This window comes from Manis javanica, chromosome 3 (genome assembly GCF_040802235.1).
Source record: "Manis javanica isolate MJ-LG chromosome 3, MJ_LKY, whole genome shotgun sequence".
NCBI classification, from domain to species: Eukaryota; Metazoa; Chordata; class Mammalia; order Pholidota; family Manidae; genus Manis; species Manis javanica.
Window position 1 is genome coordinate 217063787 of NC_133158.1, and position 21772 is coordinate 217085558.

General features: G+C 41.3%; 1 protein-coding gene across 9 annotated transcripts in view; it reads left to right on the forward strand.

The window, feature by feature from the left end:
• NEK1 (NIMA related kinase 1) overlaps positions 1–21772 on the forward strand; it is a 186719-nt gene that overhangs the window by 154809 nt on the left and 10138 nt on the right. For 2 of the 9 annotated variants that reach the window (XM_073232823.1, XM_073232829.1), the window contains 5 exons: positions 9241–9392; positions 12812–13017; positions 14055–14185; positions 14827–14959; positions 17063–18574. In XM_073232823.1, coding sequence (XP_073088924.1) covers positions 9241–9392; positions 12812–13017; positions 14055–14185; positions 14827–14959; positions 17063–17103 — 663 coding nt within the window. In that variant the 3' untranslated portion in view covers positions 17104–18574. Of the gene's footprint in view, positions 1–9240; positions 9393–12811; positions 13018–14054; positions 14186–14826; positions 14960–17062; positions 18579–21772 lie in introns of those variants that run through there. The other 7 variants (XM_073232824.1, XM_073232826.1, XM_073232822.1 and 4 more) reach the window with 7 other exon arrangements.

The following is a 21772-nucleotide window of genomic DNA, read 5'->3' on the forward strand; positions in this document are numbered from 1 at the left end:
TTCATGGTAATCTTTAGATTTCTACAGTCTTCCTTGAAATAATGTTACACCATCTCACAAGAAACATAAGGACCTTACAGCGGTGAACTCGCCCTGCCGCCTGCTCGCCTGCCCTTCGTGGCACTGCTGTCATTATTTTACTTCCACATGTGGGACAGACTCCATAATAAATCATACTGTTTTTGTCTTAAACATTCAGCCATCTTTTACAGAAAGTAAAAATCGAGGAAGTCTTTATATTTGCCAACTTACCATTTCTGACATTCTTCATTCCTTTGTGTAGAATTCAAGTTTCTATCTGGTATTATTTTTTCTTCCACTTTTAAGAACTTCTCTCTTATGCAACCCTATTGGTGCTGATTTTTTTTTCAGCTTTTGTTTGTTTAAAACATTTTATTTCACTTTCATTTTGAAAAGGTATTTCCATAGATCTGGAATTATACTGTCTTCTAGGGTGCACTGTTTCTGACAAGAAACACTAAATACAGTAGCAGCTTTCCTGAAGTAGCTGAGCTTGATAAGGTTGAGAGTATAGCACTTAATGCAGATCGCTGAAGGTACATTCATAATAGGTCAGAGTAAAATAGTTTACAGGTGTGATCTTCTCATGATGAACTTACCGAAGAATAGAGCCCAGTTCACCAAAGGCCCTTCCCTTTAGACCTTCCTCACTTTAGGGGACAGTGAATAAGGGGGGAGAGAAGCCACATGTGTTCCACTGATACTTTTTTCATATAGGGAGTAGAATGGAAAACTGATCTTTATGAACACTTGAGAATTTCTTTTTATTCTTATAGCAGATGTAGAGTGGGGGGAAGATTATGTTCAGTTCACAAATAGCACATGTGGCTTAAGTGTCTTTTGGTTTTGCAAAAATACAAATTCTTAGAAAATGTCCATAATTTTTGCCTTCGGTAAATGTTCATAGTTTTTACATTTTATATGAAAAATGCTACAGATGAAGAGGTGAGTTGACAGTATTCTTCTCCTTAGAATTTCATGGGAAGTTCTGTTAGTGCAGTTAGTATGTAATTCATTCACTGTCTTACGTGGTCCTTCTCGGTTCTGAGAAAAAAACAGACCTTAACAAAACAACAAAATCTAAAGGAAGCATGTATTCTTAAAAAATGTTTTAATATTTCCTAAAACATTGTGTTCCTGTTTGATTTTGTAATGGTACCAAGTGCTAGCTGTGTAAATTATGCTGCTAAGAATCTAGAGAAAAGTTAGTCTGACTATGAATGAAGTAAGATCGTGGGTAACATGTTATAGGTGAACAGCTGATTTCAGGGGTATGTCTATGAATATTAAAACAACAGAGTATTTTATATAATAAATTTAAGCAACATGAAAAATGTTGAATCAATTAACTATAAGAGTTCTTATGTAATACTTTTCTGACTGAAGATGAATATCTTTTTTAAAAGTTTAATAGTTTATCAAAGAAGACTGTGGACATAGGGGTTTTTAATATAGAAGAGATAGCTGTTGGATTGACAGTATTTATACCCATACCGAAAGGAAGGTTTTCAAATTACATACCCCTTGAAATTTCTAACTGTATTATTTTGTTAGGTTATGAAAGTTATTTTAATTAATGGAAGGAATAAACTAGAATAGAGATTATTTTACCAAGGCTAAAAACGAATTTCAGCCTAATTGCATCCTTTTGTATAGTCCCCTTGAATTTTGGTGTATCGTGCATATGTGTTTATTTTTATTGATTAGCATGTATTTGGAGAAATTATTACTGGATGCATATCCTGCATCATGCTAGTTTATAATATACATGGTTCAAAACATTAAAATAATAAGCATAAATTCTCCTGACAGAGGGATATTCAGCAAAAGAAATACTTGCAGTACATCGTGAAGTGCTCTGACAGCAGTCTATCTTTATTCACCCTCTTGTAATTCATAACCAGTTTTTCCTCTTGAGTGCTATAATGTGTAACTTCTGTTCAAATAATGGAAATCTGTCCTTTTTTATTCTTAGAAAAACAGACTGTACCAATAAAATTGGCGAAGTATATAAATTTTCATTAATATGCTAAACATTGTGTTTTCTTCACAGCCTGCCATCTGGTGTAGGGTTCTTATAAGGGCCTTAGAAATCTTGTTTCCAATATCACAGATTCCTTAGGGGTGACCAACCCCTGAGATTTAAATGTATAGATATTTGTTTCATAGCTCTGTCTGTGCATCACATTCTAATTTTGGAAGGTTGGTGAATAGAGGCAACTCCCGCCATCACTGGTCTTACCAACACAAATCAAATTTAAACACTTCAACTGTGTTTTTTTCTCAACTCGGTTTGCTGAGTTTCTTCTCTGCTGCTGTGAGTGATTCTCTTGTGAACTTCAGGATACCTGCCTTTCCAGGCTTCCCTTCCATTGGGAAGGGGGCTCTGCTCACCATCCGTCGTTGCTCGGGGAAGTGACGTAGACTTTTCCTTGCGCTAATTGGAGGTCCTTGATTTCACCTGTGTTGGCTGCCAGCCACTCCTACAATAAAATGATACAGAGGGCCACCACTTACGTGTGGTGGTGCTTACCCACGCTTCAGGCCAACTGACTCCAGAATTTGGGCAAAAACATATGAGGAGGTTTGGCCATAGGACAGTGAGAGTCTGAGGGAAAATATGGACCATGAGTGAGAAGCAGCAAATTGACAGTTTCTGTTGTTGCCTGATCCCTACAGATTTCCAGTTCTTTCTGTGTGCATGCCCCAAATGAACCCCTCTCCCTACCTGTAACAGTGACTTAAATGAATCCCTATATGTTGAAACCAAGCATAATTCATTTAGTTTCCTCACTGCAAAGTATTGAGCTGAAATTCAAAATAACTAGGTTTTAACTACAGACAAGTCACCTCTGAAGCTTCTACCAATAAGTACATGACATGTATGTACATACATTTGTATGTAATAGCAAATATTTGTTAGCTCTAATTTTATGATTTTTTTCTATTTCCATTTTTCTTTTTTTTTTTAATTGATGTATTGTTGATATATAATCTTACATTAGTTTCAAGTATACAAACAGTGGTTCAACACATCCATGTTATTAAATCCTCACCCCCACTAGTGTGGTTACTATCTGTCATAGGAATGTCATACTACTAACATAGGAAAATGTTACAGAATCATTGGTCATATTCTCCATGCTGTGCTACCATCCCCATGACCAACTGATTGTGAATTTTTTTGTGCTTTTATCCCCCTCACTCTCACCCCAAACCGTTGCCCATGCTAACCACCAGTCACTTCTCAGTGTCTATGAGTCTACTGCTATTTTGTTCATTTTGTTTTGTTTTTTGTTCTTTTTGTACTCTACAAGTGAAATCATATGATATTTCTCTTTCTCCACCTTCACCAATTTACATTCCCACCAACAGTGTAGGAAGTTTCCCTTTTCTCCACATCCTTAACAACACTGTTATTTCTCATCTTTTGGATGGTGGCCATGCGAACTGGTGTGAGGTGATATCTCATTGTGGTTTTGATTTGCATTTCCCTAATGAATAGTGATGTGGAGCATCTTTTTATATGCCTGCTGGCCATCTGTATTTATTCTTTGGAAAAATGTCTGTTCAGGTCATCTGCCCATTTTTTAGTCAGGTTGTTTTTTTGGTGTTCAGGTGTATGAGTTCTTTATGTATTTTGGATGTTAACCCCTTATCGGATAAATTGTTTACAAATATACTACCCATTCTTTAGGTTGCCTTGTTGTTCTGCTAATGGTGTCCTTTGCTGTACACAAGCTTTTAGTTTGATGGAATCCTACTTGTTCATTTATTTTGTTTCTCTTGCCCAAGGAGATATGTCCAGGAAAAAATTACTCACGCCTGTGTTCAAGAGATTTTTGCCTATGTTGTCTTCTAAGAGCTTTATGATTTCATGTCTTACATTTAGGTCTTTGATCCATTTCAAGTTTACTTTTGTATATGAAGTTAGACAGTTTCATTCTTTGCATGTAGCTGTCCAGTTTTCCCAACACTAGTCATTAAAGAGACTCTTTTCCCCATTGTATATTCGTGATGCCTTTATCATGTATTAATTGAATATATATGCATGGATTTGTACCTGGGCTCTTTATTCTGTTCCATTGATCTATGGGTCTGTTGTTGTGCCGGTACCATACTGTTTTGATTACTGTAGTATTATAGTACAGCTTGAAGTCAGGGAGTGTAAGCCCCCAGCTTTGTTCTTTCTCAGTATTGCTTTGGCTATTTGGGGTCTTTTCATGGTTCCATATGAATTCGAGGATTATTTGCTGTACTTTATGTAAAATGCAGTTGTTATTTTGATAGGAATTGCATTATATCTGTAAAATTGCTTTGGGCAGGATGACCATTTTGACAATATTAATTCTTCCTATCCATGAGCATGGGATAGATTTTTATTTGTCTTCTTTAATTTCTCTCATGAGTGTCTTACAGTTTTCAGAATACAGGTCTTTACCTCCTTAATTAGGTTTATTCCTAGGTATTTTATTCTTTTTGATGCAATTCTGAATGGAATTGTTTTCCTTATTTCTCTCTCTGCTAGTTCATTGTTATTATGTAAGAACGCAACAGATTTCTGTGTATGAATTTCATATCCTGCAACTTTGCTGAATCCAGTTACCAGTTTTTTGGTGGAGTCTTTAGGGGTTTCTATAGTATCATGTCATCTGCAGATAGTGCTAGGTTTACTCCTTCCTTACCAATTTGAATGACTTTTATCTCCTGTGTTGTCTGACTGCTGTGGCTAGGACCTGCAGTACTATGTTGAATCAAAGTGGCGAGAGTGGACATCCTTGTCTTATTCCTGATCTTAGAGGAAAGAGTTTTTAGCTTTTTGCCACTAAATATGAAGTTAGCTGTGGGTTTGTCATATTTTGCCTTCATTATGTTGAAATACATAAGCTGTTTAGTTTGATGTATACTCATTTTGGTGAAAGTTTTTATCATGAATGGATATGAATTTTGTCAGATGTGTTTTCAGCATCTACTGAGATGATGATGTATTTTCTATCCCTTTTTTTGTTAATGTAGTGTATGATATTGATTGATTTATGAATAGTATACCATCCTTGCATCCCTGGAATAAATCCCACTTGGTCATGATGGATAATCCCTTGTTGTATTTTTGAATTCAGTTTGCTAATATTTTGTTGAGGATTTTTGCATCTATGTTCATCAGGGATGCTGGTCTATAATTTTTGTTTTTTGTGGGATCTTTGGTTTTGGTATTAGAGTGATGCTGGCGTCATAGAATGAGTTGAAAGTATTCCCACCTCTCCTACTTTTTGGAATACTTTAGGAAGGATGGTGTTAGCTCTTTAAATGTTTGGTAGAATTCATCTGTGAAGCCGTCTGGTGTGGACTTCTGTTTGTTGGGAGTTTTCAGGTTGCCAGTTTAATTTTGTTACAAGGAATTGGTCTGTTCAGATTTTCTGTTTCTTCCTGGGTCAGTCTTGGGAGGTGGTATTTTCTAGAAATTTGTCCATGTCTTTTAGGTTGGCAAATTTAGTGGCATATAGTTTTTCATAATATTCTCTAATAATTCTTTGTATTTCTGTGGTATCTGTTGTGATGATTCCATATTCATTTCTGATTTTGTTCATGTGTGTACTCTCTTTTTTTCTTGTCTGGCTTGGGGTTTGTCTATTTTGTTTATCTTCTTAAAGAACTAGCTCTTGGTTTCATTGATTTTTTTTCTATTGTTTTATTCTCTTTTATTTATTTCTGCTCTGATCTTTATCCCTCTTTCTACTAACTTAGAGTTTTGTTTGTTCTTCTTTTTCTATTTCCTTAATTGTGTGTTTATTGTTTATTTGGGGTTATTCTTGTTTCTAGAGATAGGCCTGAATTGCTTTGTTGCCCCTTAGAACTGCTTTTGTGGCATCCCACAGATTTTGGACTGTTGAGTTTTTGTTTTCATTCATCTCCAAGTATTGCTTGATTTCTGTTTTGATTTGTTCATAAATCCATTTATTACTTAGAAACATGTTGTTTAGCCTCCTAACATTTGTAGGATTTATTGTTTTTTGTGTGTGTAATTTATTTCTAGTTTCATACCATTGTGGTCTGAGAAGTTGCTAAATACAGTTTCATTCTTTTTTTAATTTATCAAGGCTCTTTTTGTGGCCTTATATATGATCTGTTCTGGGCAGCATTCCATGTATACTAAGAAAAATGTGTGTCCTGCTGCTTTTGGGTGGAATGTTCTGTAGATATCCGTTAGGTCCATCTGATCTAATGTGTTCTTCAGTGCCTTTGTTTCCTTTTCTATCTGGTTGATCTGATTATTGATATAAGTGGTGTGTTAAAGTCTCCTAAAATGAAGGTGTGCAATCTATTTCCATCTTTAATTCTGTTATTATTTGTTTTACATATTTAGGTGCTGCTATGTTGGGTGCAGAGGTATTTATAATGGTTATCATTATGTAATGTCCTACTTTGTCTCTTGTTACTTTCTTTGTTTTGAAGTATGTTTTGTCTGATGTAAGTACTGCTACTTCTGCTTTTTCTTCCTATTATTTGCATGAAATATCCTCTTCCATCCCTTCACTTTCCGTCTGTGTATGTCTTTGGGTCTGAAGTGAGTCAGTCTCTTGTAGGCAGCATACAGATGGGTCTTGTCTCTTTATCCATTCTGCCACTCTGTGTCTTTTGATTAGTGCATTCGGTCCATTTACATTTATGGTAAATTATTGATAGGTATGTACTCACTGCCATTTTATTAATTGTTTTCTGGCTGTTTTTATAGCTCTTCTCTGTTCTTTTCTTACTCTCTTATGTTCTTCTCTTGTTATTTAATGATTTTCTTCAGTGTTATGATTGGATTTCTATTTTTTAATTTTTTGTGTATCTGTTATAGGCTTTGGGTTTTTGGTCACAATAAGGTTCAGGGCCTGCTTCCTGACTATATTACAGTCTATATTAAGTTGATGATTGCTCTATTTCAAGCACAATCTTAATGTACTTTTTTCTCCTTCCTCCTCCATACTTTATGTATTAGATGTCATAATCTGCATTTTTTGTGTATCCATTGACTGATTTTATGTATAGTTGGTTTTACTACTTTTGTTTTGATTTAATTTCATACTTGCTTGATAATTAATTGGTTTAACACCTTTACTGTAGGTTTATTTTCACTGCTGAAAACTACTTAGGCTGAAGAAATTTCGTTCTACGGAAGTCCCTTTAACAAATCCTGTAATGATGGTTAGTGGTTATAAATTCCTTCATCCTTCGTTTATCTGGGAAATGTCTAATCTCTCCTTCAAATTTGAATGATAATCTTGCTGGATAGGGGATTCTTGGTTGAAGGTCCTTCTGTTTCAGTACATTAAATATTTCATGCCAATCCTGTCTGGCCTGTAAAGGTTCTGCTGAGAAGTCTGCTGATAGCTTGATGGGGTTTCCCTTATAAGTAATCTTTTTCTCTTTGCTTTCAAAACTCTCTCCTTATTCTCAATCTTTTCCAGTTTAATTATTATAAATCTTGGTGTTGACTTCCTGGGTCCCTTTTGTTAGGGGCTCTCAGCACTCCCGTGACCTTGAATGTCTATTTCCTTCCCCAGATTGGGGAAGTTATCAACAATTATTTCCTCAGACTTCCTATCCCTTTGTCTCTTCTTCTGGTTCCCCTGTTGCATGAATATCGTTCCCGTTGCAGTTGTCACACAGCTCTCGGCATCCTCTCAGTTTGCGATTCTTTTTTCACTCTGTCCCTCAGCTTTGCTGTGTTCCTGCTCTCTGATTTCTACCTCTACTTGCCGCGGTCTGCTCTTCATTCCCTCCATTGTATGTCGCTTTCAGTTACTGCTTCTTCAGCTCTTGTGTCTCTTTGCTGACATCCTCCCTGAGATCTCCAAAACGTTTCCACAGATCAGTGAGCAGATTTATAACTTTTACTTTGAAATCTTCGCCAAGTTTGGTGACCTCCATTTCCTTTAGCCCTCTGTCTGATGTCCTATCCTGTAGCTTTTTCGGAACATATTCCTCTGCCTCCTCATTTTGTCAGGGTTTCTGTGTTTCCTCCTTTGTATTAGATGGATCCGCTATGCCTTGTGGCCTAGAAGGTAATGGCTTTATGAAGGAGGCGTCCTGTGGTGCCAGGAGCTCAGGGCTCCTTCCCCCCAAGGGCCTGCTTCTCCTTTGTGGTGGAGCCCGTGGCAGTTGGTGGGCTGTGGGCGGGCCGCCTTTCTGTCTGTCCACCGGCGATGGTAAAGCTCCGTCTGCCCTGATGGCAGTTCACCTCAGCCGGCCCACTGTAGGCAGAGCAGCTGTACTCTGCTGGGACCACTGTGGGCAGGGCTGCCCTCTGCCTGGGGTGGAGATGGTGGCTTCTGGGTTAACAGGGTGGACGAGGTGGTCTGGGGTGGGCATGCGTTGGCAGGTCACATGGGGTTAGCAGGACACAAGATTGCCAGCTGGGCGCAGGGATGCACCAGGCAGAAGTGCCGCACTGGCTGGGCTGCCTGTGAGGAGGAAAGAGGCTTCCACAGGTGCCTCCGCAGCTGCACTGAGACAGGGCCAAGAATCTGGGCCTGCCTGCCAGGCAGCAAAATCTGACACTGCTGGTCTAGGCAGGCACACAGGGAAGGGTCTCAGGGCTGGGCCGGCAGTGACAGGGATGGAGTGTTTGGGGCCTCTGCAAACACACAGCCAGTTGGGCCAAGGGAGGTCTGGGGAAGTGTTGTCCACCTGCCCTTCCTCTCATGGAGAGAGCTCCATCCAACCCTCGCCCCTCTGGCCCTCCTCCCACTGCTGGAAAATCTTTCAAACTGACGCCCGTGTGCTGGGTCTCGGTGGGACCAGTGGAGCATGTCTGTCCCCCATGAGGGTCGGGAGTCTCCAGCTGTCCCTGCTTTCCAGCCCCACTGATCACCGGAACCCAGTTCAAAGGGGGCTTGTCTTCCCAGAGCAGATCTCCAGGGCCAGGTGCACAGAGCACCCTTCCCCTCCCTGCTCCGTTCCGCCTCTTCCCGCTGGTGAGCCGGCGCTGGGGAAGGGCTGGGGGCCTGGTGCATCAGGACTCTGCCACGTTGTCCTCCCCCGTGTGGTCCTCTCCTTCCCCAGGGGCAGGCGGTCTGTCCTGCAGGCTTCCGGCCGCCCTCAGGGTCAGCTGTGTGTGAGTGGGAGGAGGTTTCCACCTTGCCTTCCTATTCCGCCATCTTTTTCCTCCTCCCTCTTTTTTATTCTCTGATTATCTTGCTCCTAAGAAGAAACCTGTTGAATGTTTTTTAGATGTTGAGGACATGTTCACTCCCAGATCTCTCGAAGCTCTTCAGAACTCTGATGGATGTTCCCACTGTAGGGGATGCACGCCAGGACAATCTTGAAATAGATGAACTGGAAGATGAGCACATTAAAGAGGAACCTTCTGATTCTGAAGACATGTGAGCATGATGTCATTCATAAGTGATGGCACTAACAGAATTTCAAACTTTATGTGTAAATTTTACAGATGTGCCTTACCCAGACCTTCTTAAAAATTATCTGTGGCTGACTTTTCACCACTCCTGTACCTTTTTATAGCACATTTAAAGTACAGTCAGGCCCATTTTGGTATGTATGTATGCCTCTAATACGATGACTTAGTCTCACTCGAGGAATACAAGAAAACCGTTTCTATTTGTGCTCTTTCTCACCTCTGAGCGTCCAGCACGCTGGCCTGCATATAGCGGGCACTTGATAAACGACGGAGAGGCCAGTGCAGTTGGCAGGCTGAGGACTGCTTCGCAGTGTGACGCACAGGCGGCCGGGATGCAGTGGGAGCTTGCGAGTCCTCACACTCTGCGTTGCCCAGGCTGCGACCAGAAGCGCTGCCTCTCCCGCCGCGTGTGATCGCGCACCCTGGTGGGGGAGGGGCAGCAGGGGGCCTCGCTGTTGTTTACATGTGCTGTGCATGTGCACATGCGTGTGCACTCGTGCAACCTAATCACTTTCACAAAAGTCCTTTCTCGTGGTTCGTAGGGAGTCTAGAATCCAGAAGTGAAATTTAACCCCTGCCGGGAGCAGTGGGCAGTGAATCCCAGACAGGACCCTCCCTCGCCGTCTCCGACGTCGGTCGCCCCTCTCAGCCCCTCAGACTGACATCACCGGCCGGCTTATCGGGGCAATAAAAGCAGAACACTCTGGAATGAATGGGTGTTTGAGGACGCACAGTGCAGTCACATCACCAGGAAAATAAGCTATGAAATACTAGAATTTGTATGATTTGTGTGGTGACTTTTCTTTTAATGTAGATTTCTGCATTTCACCTCTGCTTTTCAATAGAAAGGACTTGTTTGTATCCGATGGAAAGCATCGTTTCGGTCCCATGATTTTCTCCCGACAGCGCGTGAACCAGGGCTACTGCTTACCTGGCCCGTTTACTTTTCTTTTTTGCTTTTGTTAAGCCTTTCCTCTTGCTGCTTAAATTTCTTACCAAATTTTATCTTTACTGCCTCTCCTTTTTTCATTTTTCATGAAGTTCTGTAGTTGGTTTGGTGCCCTCAGATTTGGAGGAAATGTTACCTTTTTATGCTTGTTTTCCCCTGCTTGGCTGTGGTCATGAAGCGCTTTTCGTTTTCGTTACGCCTGTTGGAGAACATGGCCTTTCAGCTCCTTTTTGACTGACTAGGCGCTAGCTGAGTTTTTCCTCCAGGTTTTTATAAAACTGTCCACTTTTATCTGAGTGAACTATCCCTTATGTGTGGTGTGTGTCCTTTTAATTACTAGTTGATGACTAGATTTTATTTTAAATTTAAGTTAGGAGCTTTTTATATTAATTTGAAAAGCTAAGTTGTTTTTTAAAGTTACTCTGTATCCACACAGGGAAACTTCACTTGATGTTTTCCTTGTTTTTTTTGGTTCAAAGTTTACTCAAGGTCATAATAATACAAAAGCCTACTAAAAAGTGGGTTCAGGACCAGATTTTAAATTTCCTAAGACCTTTTAGTGCTTATTTCAGAGAATCTTAATCTTCCCATACTTTTCTTACAATGGCAGACCAGCACCCCTATCATTTACTTTAACAGCATCTGTGGAGAGCATTACCCCTGCAGGCCCGCCACCGGGTTTTACCGACAGGTGAGTGGTTGGCATAGTGATGTACGTGGCAGGTGTGTGCGGCCTGTTAGTCTCATTAAGTGTAAGTGCTTCCCATCAAATCGTCCACGGATCTGATGGCCCCTCATTCGGATTAGATGCTTTGCTTCCCTGTTGCTCCTGCAAAGTGTAGGTGTTTGTGCACATAAATAACAAAATAAGGATATTTCTACATTAAAAGATAATTTTCTTTTTCTGTTAATGGAAATTTTATTCAAAGTCTTGCATAATACCATTTGTGTTTTAGCTCTTCAGTAAATATTTGTTTATTTCATTAGAGCCTAAATTTTGAGGATGGTCTTAATCAGCCCTGCGTCCTATTTGTCATTCTTTTCTGGTAGACAAAATTCTCAATGTGCGTACATAATCCCATTCAGATAACTTTATATGTCCAAAACCTCAATTTATTCCCAGTCCACAAACTTTTCCATTTGCTACTTTAGGAGAAAGAAACAAATCATAAGAGAAATAAAGTTGATGAGTCCTTTTCTTGGGTAACACAGAAGAGGTGAAAATACCTAGATTTGAATCCTCTGTTTCCTGTTTATTGACTGGCCTTGAGCAAGTCACTTAAATACTTTCAGTTTTCAGATTTCTGAAGTGAAGTTTGTATAGGTTAATTTAAATAATAGGATAAAATTATTGAATTAATGTACTTAATGAATTAAAGTAGTATGTAAATATAAGGTATTAATTCCATAAATTAGTTCATTCCAACATCTGTAATACCATGAAAACAAAATGAATATCCTGAGCCATGCCTTGGGAACATAATTCTCCATGAATATTACTGTGGTTAGTATATAACACAGTAAAGGCTATTTATCAGGTATTTGTAACTCCTGGGGGAATGCACCTTCCCAGCCCAGGACAAAATACCTTTGAAACTGAAATCAGTCAAAGAGAGAAATAAAGTGTGAGAGACCCGTTTATTGCTTACAACAGTCGTCCACCTCTGCTCGCCCGTGTCTCTCACAACCTGGCTGCAGAAAGGGGCCCCACCCAACCTCTCCGGTCCAGATATGCCCTCCCTCCCCCTTGTAATTACCTATTGGTGTAGAGATGGACTGCTTCCCTCCGCCTCTTGGGAACATCTGTTGATATGGACACGCACTGAGGCCGGGTGAGAGATTCTGGAAATGCTCTAGTTTTACCCACAGCATTTTAGAAACATCTTCAAGAATTAGCATCTAAAGATAAGTAGCTCTTTTGTTCTCTAGATATTCTGTTAAACTAAACATGTAGCTCCCTCAGTATTTTCATTTCTAGAGGTTCAGATGCCCAGTGAGTGCTAATGCAGTGTGCTGTCATACATCCACACCAAGATTTCACTGTTTCAAAATTACATTAAAGAAAAACATTTGCAAATTAGTATTTGTTTTCAGGTAGTGAAAAACCTCCTTCGCCTGGCCTCTTCAAATGTTGAAACATTCTTTCAAAATTTAAGCAGCAAATACAGCTGATGGTGTGTGATTTCCTTTGGCACATCAGGACCATTTTACGCCAGTCGTCTTCCAGCTCGCGTGTTCCAGAATATATGTCATGTGCTATGTTTATCAATTGTACTGATCTCCATTTCCTTTGTTAAATACTAGGTAGGGTTTTTCAGATTTCTTTTTATCCACTCTTAGTACTTTTAAGTAGAAAGGAGTGCGTGGCATATTAAGTTGAGGTAAAATTTCAGAATGAGGTAAAGTCTGGTTAATGTGTGATTTGTACATTTCAGTGTCTTTGAAGAATCGGACACAGACCTGCAGGCGCTGCAGGCCTCAATGGAGCAGCTGCTCAAGGAGCGGCCAGGGGATGCGGGCAGCGAGGAGGAGGAGCCGGGGCTGCAGAGCAGGCCGGGGGGGCCCCCCGCCCCCGGGCCCGAGCTGGCGGAGGACGACAACCCCAGCAGCGAGAGCGCCCTGAACGAAGACTGGCACTCAGGTGCGCCCGGCACCGGCCTTTGCCCTCCCAGTGTGTGCAGATGTTTCCGGGGTATTTTTCTAGCACCTGATGTGAACCATTTCCAGCTCTAGAATGAAGACCGAAGCACGCGTCTGTGTCTCAGACATTATTGTTTTTCTTTCACATCAGTGTGCAAACATGTTACTCCATTTCTTTCTCATTAAATTATGGAAATGCTTTTTTGAAGTATTTTTTGTTGTTGTTATCCTCCATTTCTTCATTTATCTTTCTGCTCATGAAGATAATAATTTAGTGCCTTAGCACTTTGTTTTACAAAGAGCTTCCACGTGAGCGTGACTGACCATTAGGGCTAATGTAACACCAAAAGCAGGTTTTAAACTTAAGTATTCTACTTTTAGGTGTGGAAACTATTCTTTGTTCATAGCATCACCCACAAGATGCATAGAAAATTTGTGTTTTTCAGGAACTGTGTTATGTGTATTTGGGAAGAAGAGCTAATGTGTAAAAGAAATTCTTCAGTAATTCTGTCTTTTAATAGACTTTTCCAAGAATCCTGGACATCTAAGTGACATAAAACATAGAGCATTTATAATACTTTCTAGGCACTTTCCTCAAGTTCTCTGATAGGCATGTTAGGTCACCTGCCTTCTGCATGCTTTTTCATGTTTTGGCCCATGTTCAATACCAACTTTTTAAAAATTAGCAATTAGGGTTCATTGTCCCAATGCAAAACATATAGGTACACTTTTTCCATTTATACTAAACTAGATAACAGGTCTATGAATTTTCTTATTCTGACCTAATTTGCTTTTTGTGTCTATAAAAGTTTCCCAAAGTAACTTTCTTATTAAGACAGACAGATTCATATATACATCGATTACCTATGTAAGTGGCACATATTATCACAACAGAAACTGCATATTGAAAATACAAGGAGTCTACTACAGTGACATTGTTCACTTGTCATAGAATTTTAGTCTGGTAAGGTAAGAAATCATTTTATTCAGTCATACTTTTTAGTCACAAAATACCTTCTCTGTACTCGTGTTTTTCAGATGACAGCGATGGTGAGATCACTAGTGAATGTGAATGCGATAGTGTCTTCAACCACTTAGAGGAACTGAGACTTCACCTAGAACAGGAAATGGGCTTTGAAAAGTTCTTTGGGGTTTATGAGAAAATAAAGGTAAGTAAATTGTCAGTTAAAACCTTTAATTTGAAATATGCCCTTGTTACCAAAAACCAGTCCTTGTCACCAGTCAAATCACAAAACACAATGACAAGGTTTTAAGGAAAGGAAAATATATTTATTAATTAGCCAGCAAATGAGGGAGTGGCAGGCTCCTGCCTTAAAGAGCCACTGTCCCCCGCAAAGCACAAACAGGGCTTTTAAAGGGGAAACCTGTGGGACAGAGGCTGTGGTGTGCATGGCCACAGACACATAAAGTAGCCACTTGCAAGGATCTCGGCAGACATTCTTGCACTGATTGAATTGCTCTTTGTTTCTCTTATTGGTTCCTCCTCAGTCCCTGGGACAGGAAGGCTTGGCTTCTGCAAAGTCAGCTTTCTGCACGCGGGCTCAGAGACGGGGGACCAAGGGAAACTGCCCCCACCGCTAGGGGTTTACAGGGTTGGGGGCTCCTCAAGTTCATTTTCAAGTCAATGTTAGTGTTAAATTTTAAACCCAGAGATTTAAACTTTCCCCTGTTACACTCTGTTTGAATTACTAATGAAATGTCAGTGGTTTTTATAGGTTGAAAGATTTATTGTAAATAATAAACGAAGTGAATATTCAGATGTTAATTTATATTGGGTAATCTGGCATAGGCTATTCATGAGGATGAAGATGAAAATATCGAGGTCTGTTCAACAATAGTTCAGAATATTTTGGGAAATGAGCATCAGCACCTTTATGCTAAGATCCTTCATTTAGTCATGGCGGATGGAGCCTATCAAGAAGGTAAGATTCCCTCACCTCTTCATATTCTCAGTAAACGCACAAAAACCAAGATGACAAATGTGAATTGACAGCTTATATCACGTGCATTTTGATGAACCACCAGAACCATATCTAGTACTTTTAAACAATTATCAAATCAATCATGTCACATACTTGTACAGATTCTGTGATACACTTTTGTTGACATAAGTACTTTAAGTTGACTTTTTATTTAATTTATAGGTGCATTTGAATGAGATTTTTTTAAAAGCTTCCCTATTGGACTGCTCTAAAAAATGATAATACTTTCTTATCAAGGATGTAATATTAAACTTTTAGACACATATACTTGAGCAATATTTAAAATTTTTCCTAACTAATACCAAATATAATCTCTTCAATTCAGAGTAAATAGAGTTCATCTATAGTGATTTGAACATAAACTATTTTTATAGTTGGAAAATATTTACCTATAGGATTACTCAAAATATGTTAGGACTTTTTAAAAGTAACTGAAGTTGAAAATCGTTTTTCCTCTTAAATGTAGTCAAGAGCCCTAAACCTGGAACCAAGAGAACAGTATATAGTCCTGCCTCTGACAAGCTAGTCATGTCACACTGGGTGATTTATTTCATCTAAGTTTAAGTTTCTTTTGCTATAAAGTAAAGAGATGATCTCCAATCTCGCGTACTGTGAGTTCTCTAAGTACCTGTGCACGGGTCTGGTGTGCCTGGCAGTTATTTCTGTGGACATCATCTGTGCTTATGTTGTGTACAGTTTCCTGGGAGATGAGACATAAATATATATGAAAGTATAAAACTATATTAAATTTTCATTCTAAAATACTTTTCAGTGCAGCTGGAATTAGAGAAGGGGATGTTGGGCTGTGAAAAATGGAAAGAAGTTTAGTGCTTAACTTGTGGGGAAAACAGTGAACCAGTAATTAACGCGTATTAGGATTAAGTGGGTCATACTGGAAACTTCTTGTTGAGAATTATTCTTCATGATAAGATACTGTAAAATGCTTAAACTACTTGGAAGGATATCAGTGAAGGTTTTTGAATGAAAAAACTGACAGTGAAAGAGGTGGTTTATAAAGTTTAATCTGGCAGCAGTATTCTGGTAAACTCAGAGAGTTCTCATGGAGAGTTGTCATCATGGAGAGTTATTTCCAACCAGGATCGGAATAAGATCTGTCTTGAAGCTACAAATGCACGTCAGAGCCGTCATGGGTCTGGCCCCAATGCCACCGATAGAGCAGGTCACATGGACTGCCTGGCCCCCAAGCGCCTGTGTAAGTCATGTGCACACTATACTGTGGTCTCACTGGTGTGCAGTGGCACTATGTCCAAAAAACCATACATGCCTTATTTAAAAAAATCCTTTTCTTGTGGAGTATAACAACAAAGCAAACCTGAAGGAATAAAATAGCAGCAGACTCACAGACTCCAAGAAGGGGCTAGTGGTTACCAAAGGGGGTGGGTGGGGACGGAGGGAGAAGGGGATTGTGGGGTATCACGATTGGAGCACAGGGTGTGTCTGGGGTCACGGGGAAGACAGTGTAGCTCAGAGAAGGCAATTTGTGACTCTGTATCATCTTACTACACTGATGGACAGTGACTACAGTGGGGTATGGGGGGAGTTGATCATGTCAAGGGTGAATATAATAACCACATTGTTTTTCTTGTGAAACCTTCATAAGATTATATATCAATGATACCTTAATAAAAAAAGAAAATATTTAAAAAAAATCCTTTTCTTGCTGAAAAACATACTAACCATCATCTGACTTTTCAGTGAGTTGTAATCTTTTGCTGGTAGAGGGTCTTGCCCCAGTGTTGATGGCTACTGACTCATCGAGTGGTAGTGGCTGCTGAAAGCTGGGGTGGCTGTGGCCATTTCTTAAACTAACACACCGGTGAACTTGGCCGCATCAGCTCACCCTTCCTTCCACAGACGCCTTCTCTGGAGCATGTGATGCTGTTTGATAGCATTTTACCCACATGAGAACTTTCAAAACTGGAGTCAATCCTCTCAAACCCTGTCACTGCTTTATCAACTAAGTTCATGTAATATTCTAAATCCTTTGTCATCATTTCAATAATCCTCACACATCTTCGCCAGGAGTAGATTCCATCTCAAGAAACCACCTTCTTTGTATGTAAGAAGCAGCTTCTCATCCGCTCAAGTTTGATCCTGAGACGCAGCAACTCAGTCACATCCTCAGGCCCCACTTGCACTTCCTGTTCTCCTGCTGTGTCCGCCACGTGTGCAGCGACTTCCTCCACTCAAGGTGTGAACCCCTCCGAGTCACCCGTGAGGGTGGGAATCAACTTCTTCCAAACCCCTGTGAATGCTGGTATCTTGACCTTCTCCCATGCATCACGAATGCTCCTAATGGCATCTAGAATAATAAATCCTTTTCAGAGGGTTTTTCAATTGACTTTGCCCAGATCCTATGGCAGCTGTAGCCTCATGAAATGTATTTTTAAGATAATAAGACTCGAAAGTCAAAACAATTTCTTGATCCTTGGGCTGCAGGATGGATGTAGTGTGAACAGGCATGAAATCAACATTCATCTCATCGCACATCTCCGCCAGAGCCCTTGGGTGGCCAGAGGCATCGTCAGAGAGCAGTAATATTCTGAAAAGAATTTCAACACTGGGCTAAAAATATTCAGTTAACTTTGTTGTAGACACACGTGCTGTCATCCAGGCTTTGCTGCATTTATACAACACAGGCAAAGTAGATTTAGCATAATTCTTAAAGGCCCTAGGATTTGGGGAATTGTAACTGGAACATCAGCTTCAGCTGAAAGTCACCACCTGCATTAGCCCCTAAAAAAAGAGTCAGCTTGTCCTTTGAAGTTTTGAAGCCAGGCATTGACTTCTCCTCTCTTGCTATGAAAGTCCCAGATGGCATCTTCTTCCATAGAGGCTGTTTCTTCTACACTGAACACCTGTTGTTTAGTGCAGCACCTTCATGAATGATCTTGGCTGGAGCTTCCGGGTTACTTGCTGCAGCTTCTCCATCAGCACCTGCTGCCTCACCTGCACTTTTATGGAGACAGTTCCTTTCCTCAAAGCTCATGAACACCCGGGACGCGAGCGGAGGGGGAGCGCAACACTGCTCAGTCCCTCGGCGCTCAGCCCTCCAGTGACCGTGAGTGGCCAGCACATGCAGGGAGTCTCAGGAGTCCACGGCCACCACCGTGACTATCACGACACTCAAGGGGGCTCTTCTCTAAAGGATGGCTGTTCAAGGACTATGAAATAACACCACCACTTTGGGGGAAAAATGGGAGAACTTACATATCCCAAAAAATAATAGTTTCTTCAAAGTGGGATATAGGCTTTTCCTAATGAAGATGTTCCATCACACAGAATATCTTGAAACTTTTGAAATTTCCCTGATAGTTTATATACCAGGGTCTTTTTTTATATATATACCAAGTTCTGTAGATAGTCCTTGATACAAGCCTTTATTCTGGGAGCATTTAATTTTTTTGTGAAAAGCTTTAAGTTACTTGACACCAAGTTTAGTAAATGAAGTGGTAAGCAAGATAAATAATATGTGGTGTTTTTGTTTTTGAGTATCTCATAATGAAGTAATGAGTTTACTTTTTAAATAAATTTGTAAACTGATTCTAAATATTCTGGACAAGAATTCATTTCTAGAATATTTGTCAAAAAATTAATCCTGTTGGAGGCGGGAGCCAAGATGGCGGCGTGAGTAGAGCAGTGGAAATCTCCTCCCAAAAACACATAGAGCTATGAAAATATAACAAAGAAAAATCTTCCTAAAATAGAGACCACAGGACACAGGACAACATCCAGACCACATCCACACCTGCGAGAACCCAGCGCCTTGTGGAGGGGGTAGGATACAGGCCCCGGCCCGGCGGGACCCGAGCGCCCCTCCCCCCGGCTCCCGGCGGGTGGAGAGAAACCGGAGCAGTTTTTTTTTTTGGCGAGCGCTTTTTGGAAGCCTTAGAGGGACGGGCCCCCGTTGCTGGGGAGGCAGGGTGGCGGGACCGGTGAGGAGGTGCCTGGGAACAGCGCCGGAGGACAAAGAATATCCCGCGTTTCTCCCTGCGAGACCTGGGGGCGGGTGCCTGAGACCGGTGCCTGAGGACGGAGGAGGTCGCGCGTTTTTCCCCTTTTTTTTTTTCTCTTTATGGCAAGCGCTTTTTGGAAGCCTTGAAGGGACGGGGACCCCAGTGCTAGGGAGGCACGGTGGCGGGACTGGTGAGCGGGTGGCTGGGACCGGCGCCTGAGGACAAAGAATATCCCCCGTTTTTCCCTGCGGGACCGGTGGGCGGGTGCCTGAGACCGGCACTTGAGGACAGAGGAAATCGCGCGTTTTTCCCCCTTTTTTTTTCTCTTTTCTGCGAGTGCTTTTTGGAAGCCTAAAAGGGACAGGGACCCCGGTGCTAGGGAGGCAGGGCGGCGGGACTGGTGAGCGGGTGCCTGGGACCGGCACCTGAGGACAAAGAATATCCCGCATTTTTCCCTGTGGGACCGGTGGGTGGGTGCCTGAGACCAGCACCTGAGGACGGAAGAAATCGCGCGTTTTTCCCCTTTTTTTTCTCTCTTTTTGCCAAGTGCTTTTTGGAAGCCTTGAAGGGACAGGGACCCCGGTGCTAGGGAGGCAGGGCGGCAGGACTGGTGAGCGGGTGCGTGGGACCAGTGCCTGAGGACAAAGAATATTGAGCGTTCCTTCCCTGCGGGACCGGTGGGTGGGTGCTTTTTGGAAGCCTTGAAAGGACAGGGACCCTGGTGCTAGGGAGACAGGGCAGCAGAACCAGTGCGCGGGTGCCTGGGACCGGCACCTGAGGAAAAAAAAAAAAAAAAAAATCGCGTGTTTTTTCTTTTTTTTTTCCTTTCTGTTCCCTCTCTCATTGTTGCTGTTGTTGTTTTGGTTTGGAGAGTGCTTTTTGGAAATCTTAAAGGGGCAGGACAGGTCACTTAGACCAGAAGCAGGGAATCTGGGGATCTCTGGGCACTCTAACCCCCTGGGCAGCAGGGAGCACAGAGGCCCCTTACGGAGATAAATAGTCTCCTGGCTGCTCCCCCTCTAACGGGGCTCCACCATTTTGGAGGAACAGCCCCAGCCAGGCCAAGCCCACAGCAACAGTGGAGATAAACCCCAAAGCAACTGGGCAGGAAGCAGAAGCCCTGTCTGCGCACAGCTGCCCAGCACAAGCCACTAGAGGTCGCTATTCTCCCAGGAAAAGGCTACAAACCAACAAGAAGGGAAGCTCTTCCAGCGGTCACTTGTACCAGCTCTGCAGACTATCTCTATCACCATGAAAAGGCAAAACTACAGGCAGACAAAGATCACAGAGACAACACCTGAGAAGGAGACAGACCTAACTAGTCCTCCTGAAAAAGAATTCAAAATAAAAATCATGAACATGCTGACAGAGATGCAGAAAAAAATGCAAGAGCAATGGGATGAGATGCAGAGAAAAATGCAAGAGCAGTGGGATGAGATGCAGAGAAAAGTGCAAGAGCAGTGGGATGAAGTCCGGAAGGAGATCACAGATGTCAGGAAAGAGATCACAGAAGTGAAACAATCCCTGGAAGGATTTATAAGCAGAATGGATAAGATGCAAGAGGCCATTGAAGGAATAGAAGCCAGAGAACAGGAACGTATAGAGGCTGACATAGAGAGAGATAAAAGGATCTCCAGGAATGAAACAACACTAAGAGAAATATGTGACCAATACAAAAGGAAAAACATTCGTATTATAGGGATACCAGAAGAGGAAGAAAGAGGAAAAGGGATAGAAAGGGTCTTTGAAGAAATAATTGCTGGAAACTTCCCCAAACTGGGGGAGGAAATAATCGAACAGACCATGGAATTATACAGAACCCCCAACAGAAAGGATCCAAGGAGGACAACACCAAGACACATAATAATTAAAATGGCAAGGATCAAGGACAAGGAAAGAGTTTTAAAGGCAGCTAGAGAGAAGAGGGTCACCTATAAAGGAAAACCAATCAGGCTAACATCAGACTTCTCAACAGAAACCCTACAGGCCAGAAGAGAATGGCATGATATACTTAATGCAATGAAACAGAAGGGCCTTGAACCAAGGATACTGTATCCAGCACGACTATCATTTAAATATGATGGTGGGATCAAACAATTCCCAGACAAGCAAAAGCTGAGGGAATTTGCTTCCCACAAACCACCGCTACAGGGCATCCTACAGGGACTGCTCTAGATGGGAGCACCCCTAAAAAGAGCACAGAACAAAACACACAACATATGAAGAAGGGAGGAGGAGGAATAAGAAGGGAGAGAAGAAAAGACTCTCCAGACAGTGTATATAACAGCTCAATAAGCGAGCTAAGTTAGGCAGTAAGATACTAAAGAAGCTAACCTTGAACCTTTGGTAACCACGAATCTAAAGCCTGCAATGGCAATAAGTACATATCTTTCAATAGTCACCCTAAATGTAAATGGACTTAATGCACCAATCAAAAGACATAGAGTAATAGAATGGATAAAAAAGCAAGACCCATCTATATGCTGCTTACAAGAAACTCACCTTAAACCCAAAGATAAGCATAGACTAAAAGTCAAGGGATGGAAAAACATATTTCAGGCAAACAACAGTGAGAAGAAAGCAGGGGTTGCAGTACTAATATCAGACAAAATAGACTTCAAAACAAAGAAAGTAACAAGAGATAAAGAAGGCCACTACATAATGATAAAGGGCTTAGTCCAACAAGAGGATATAACCATTCTAAATATATATGCACCCAATACAGGAGCACCAGCATATGTGAAGCAAATACTAACAGAACTAAAGAGGGAAATAG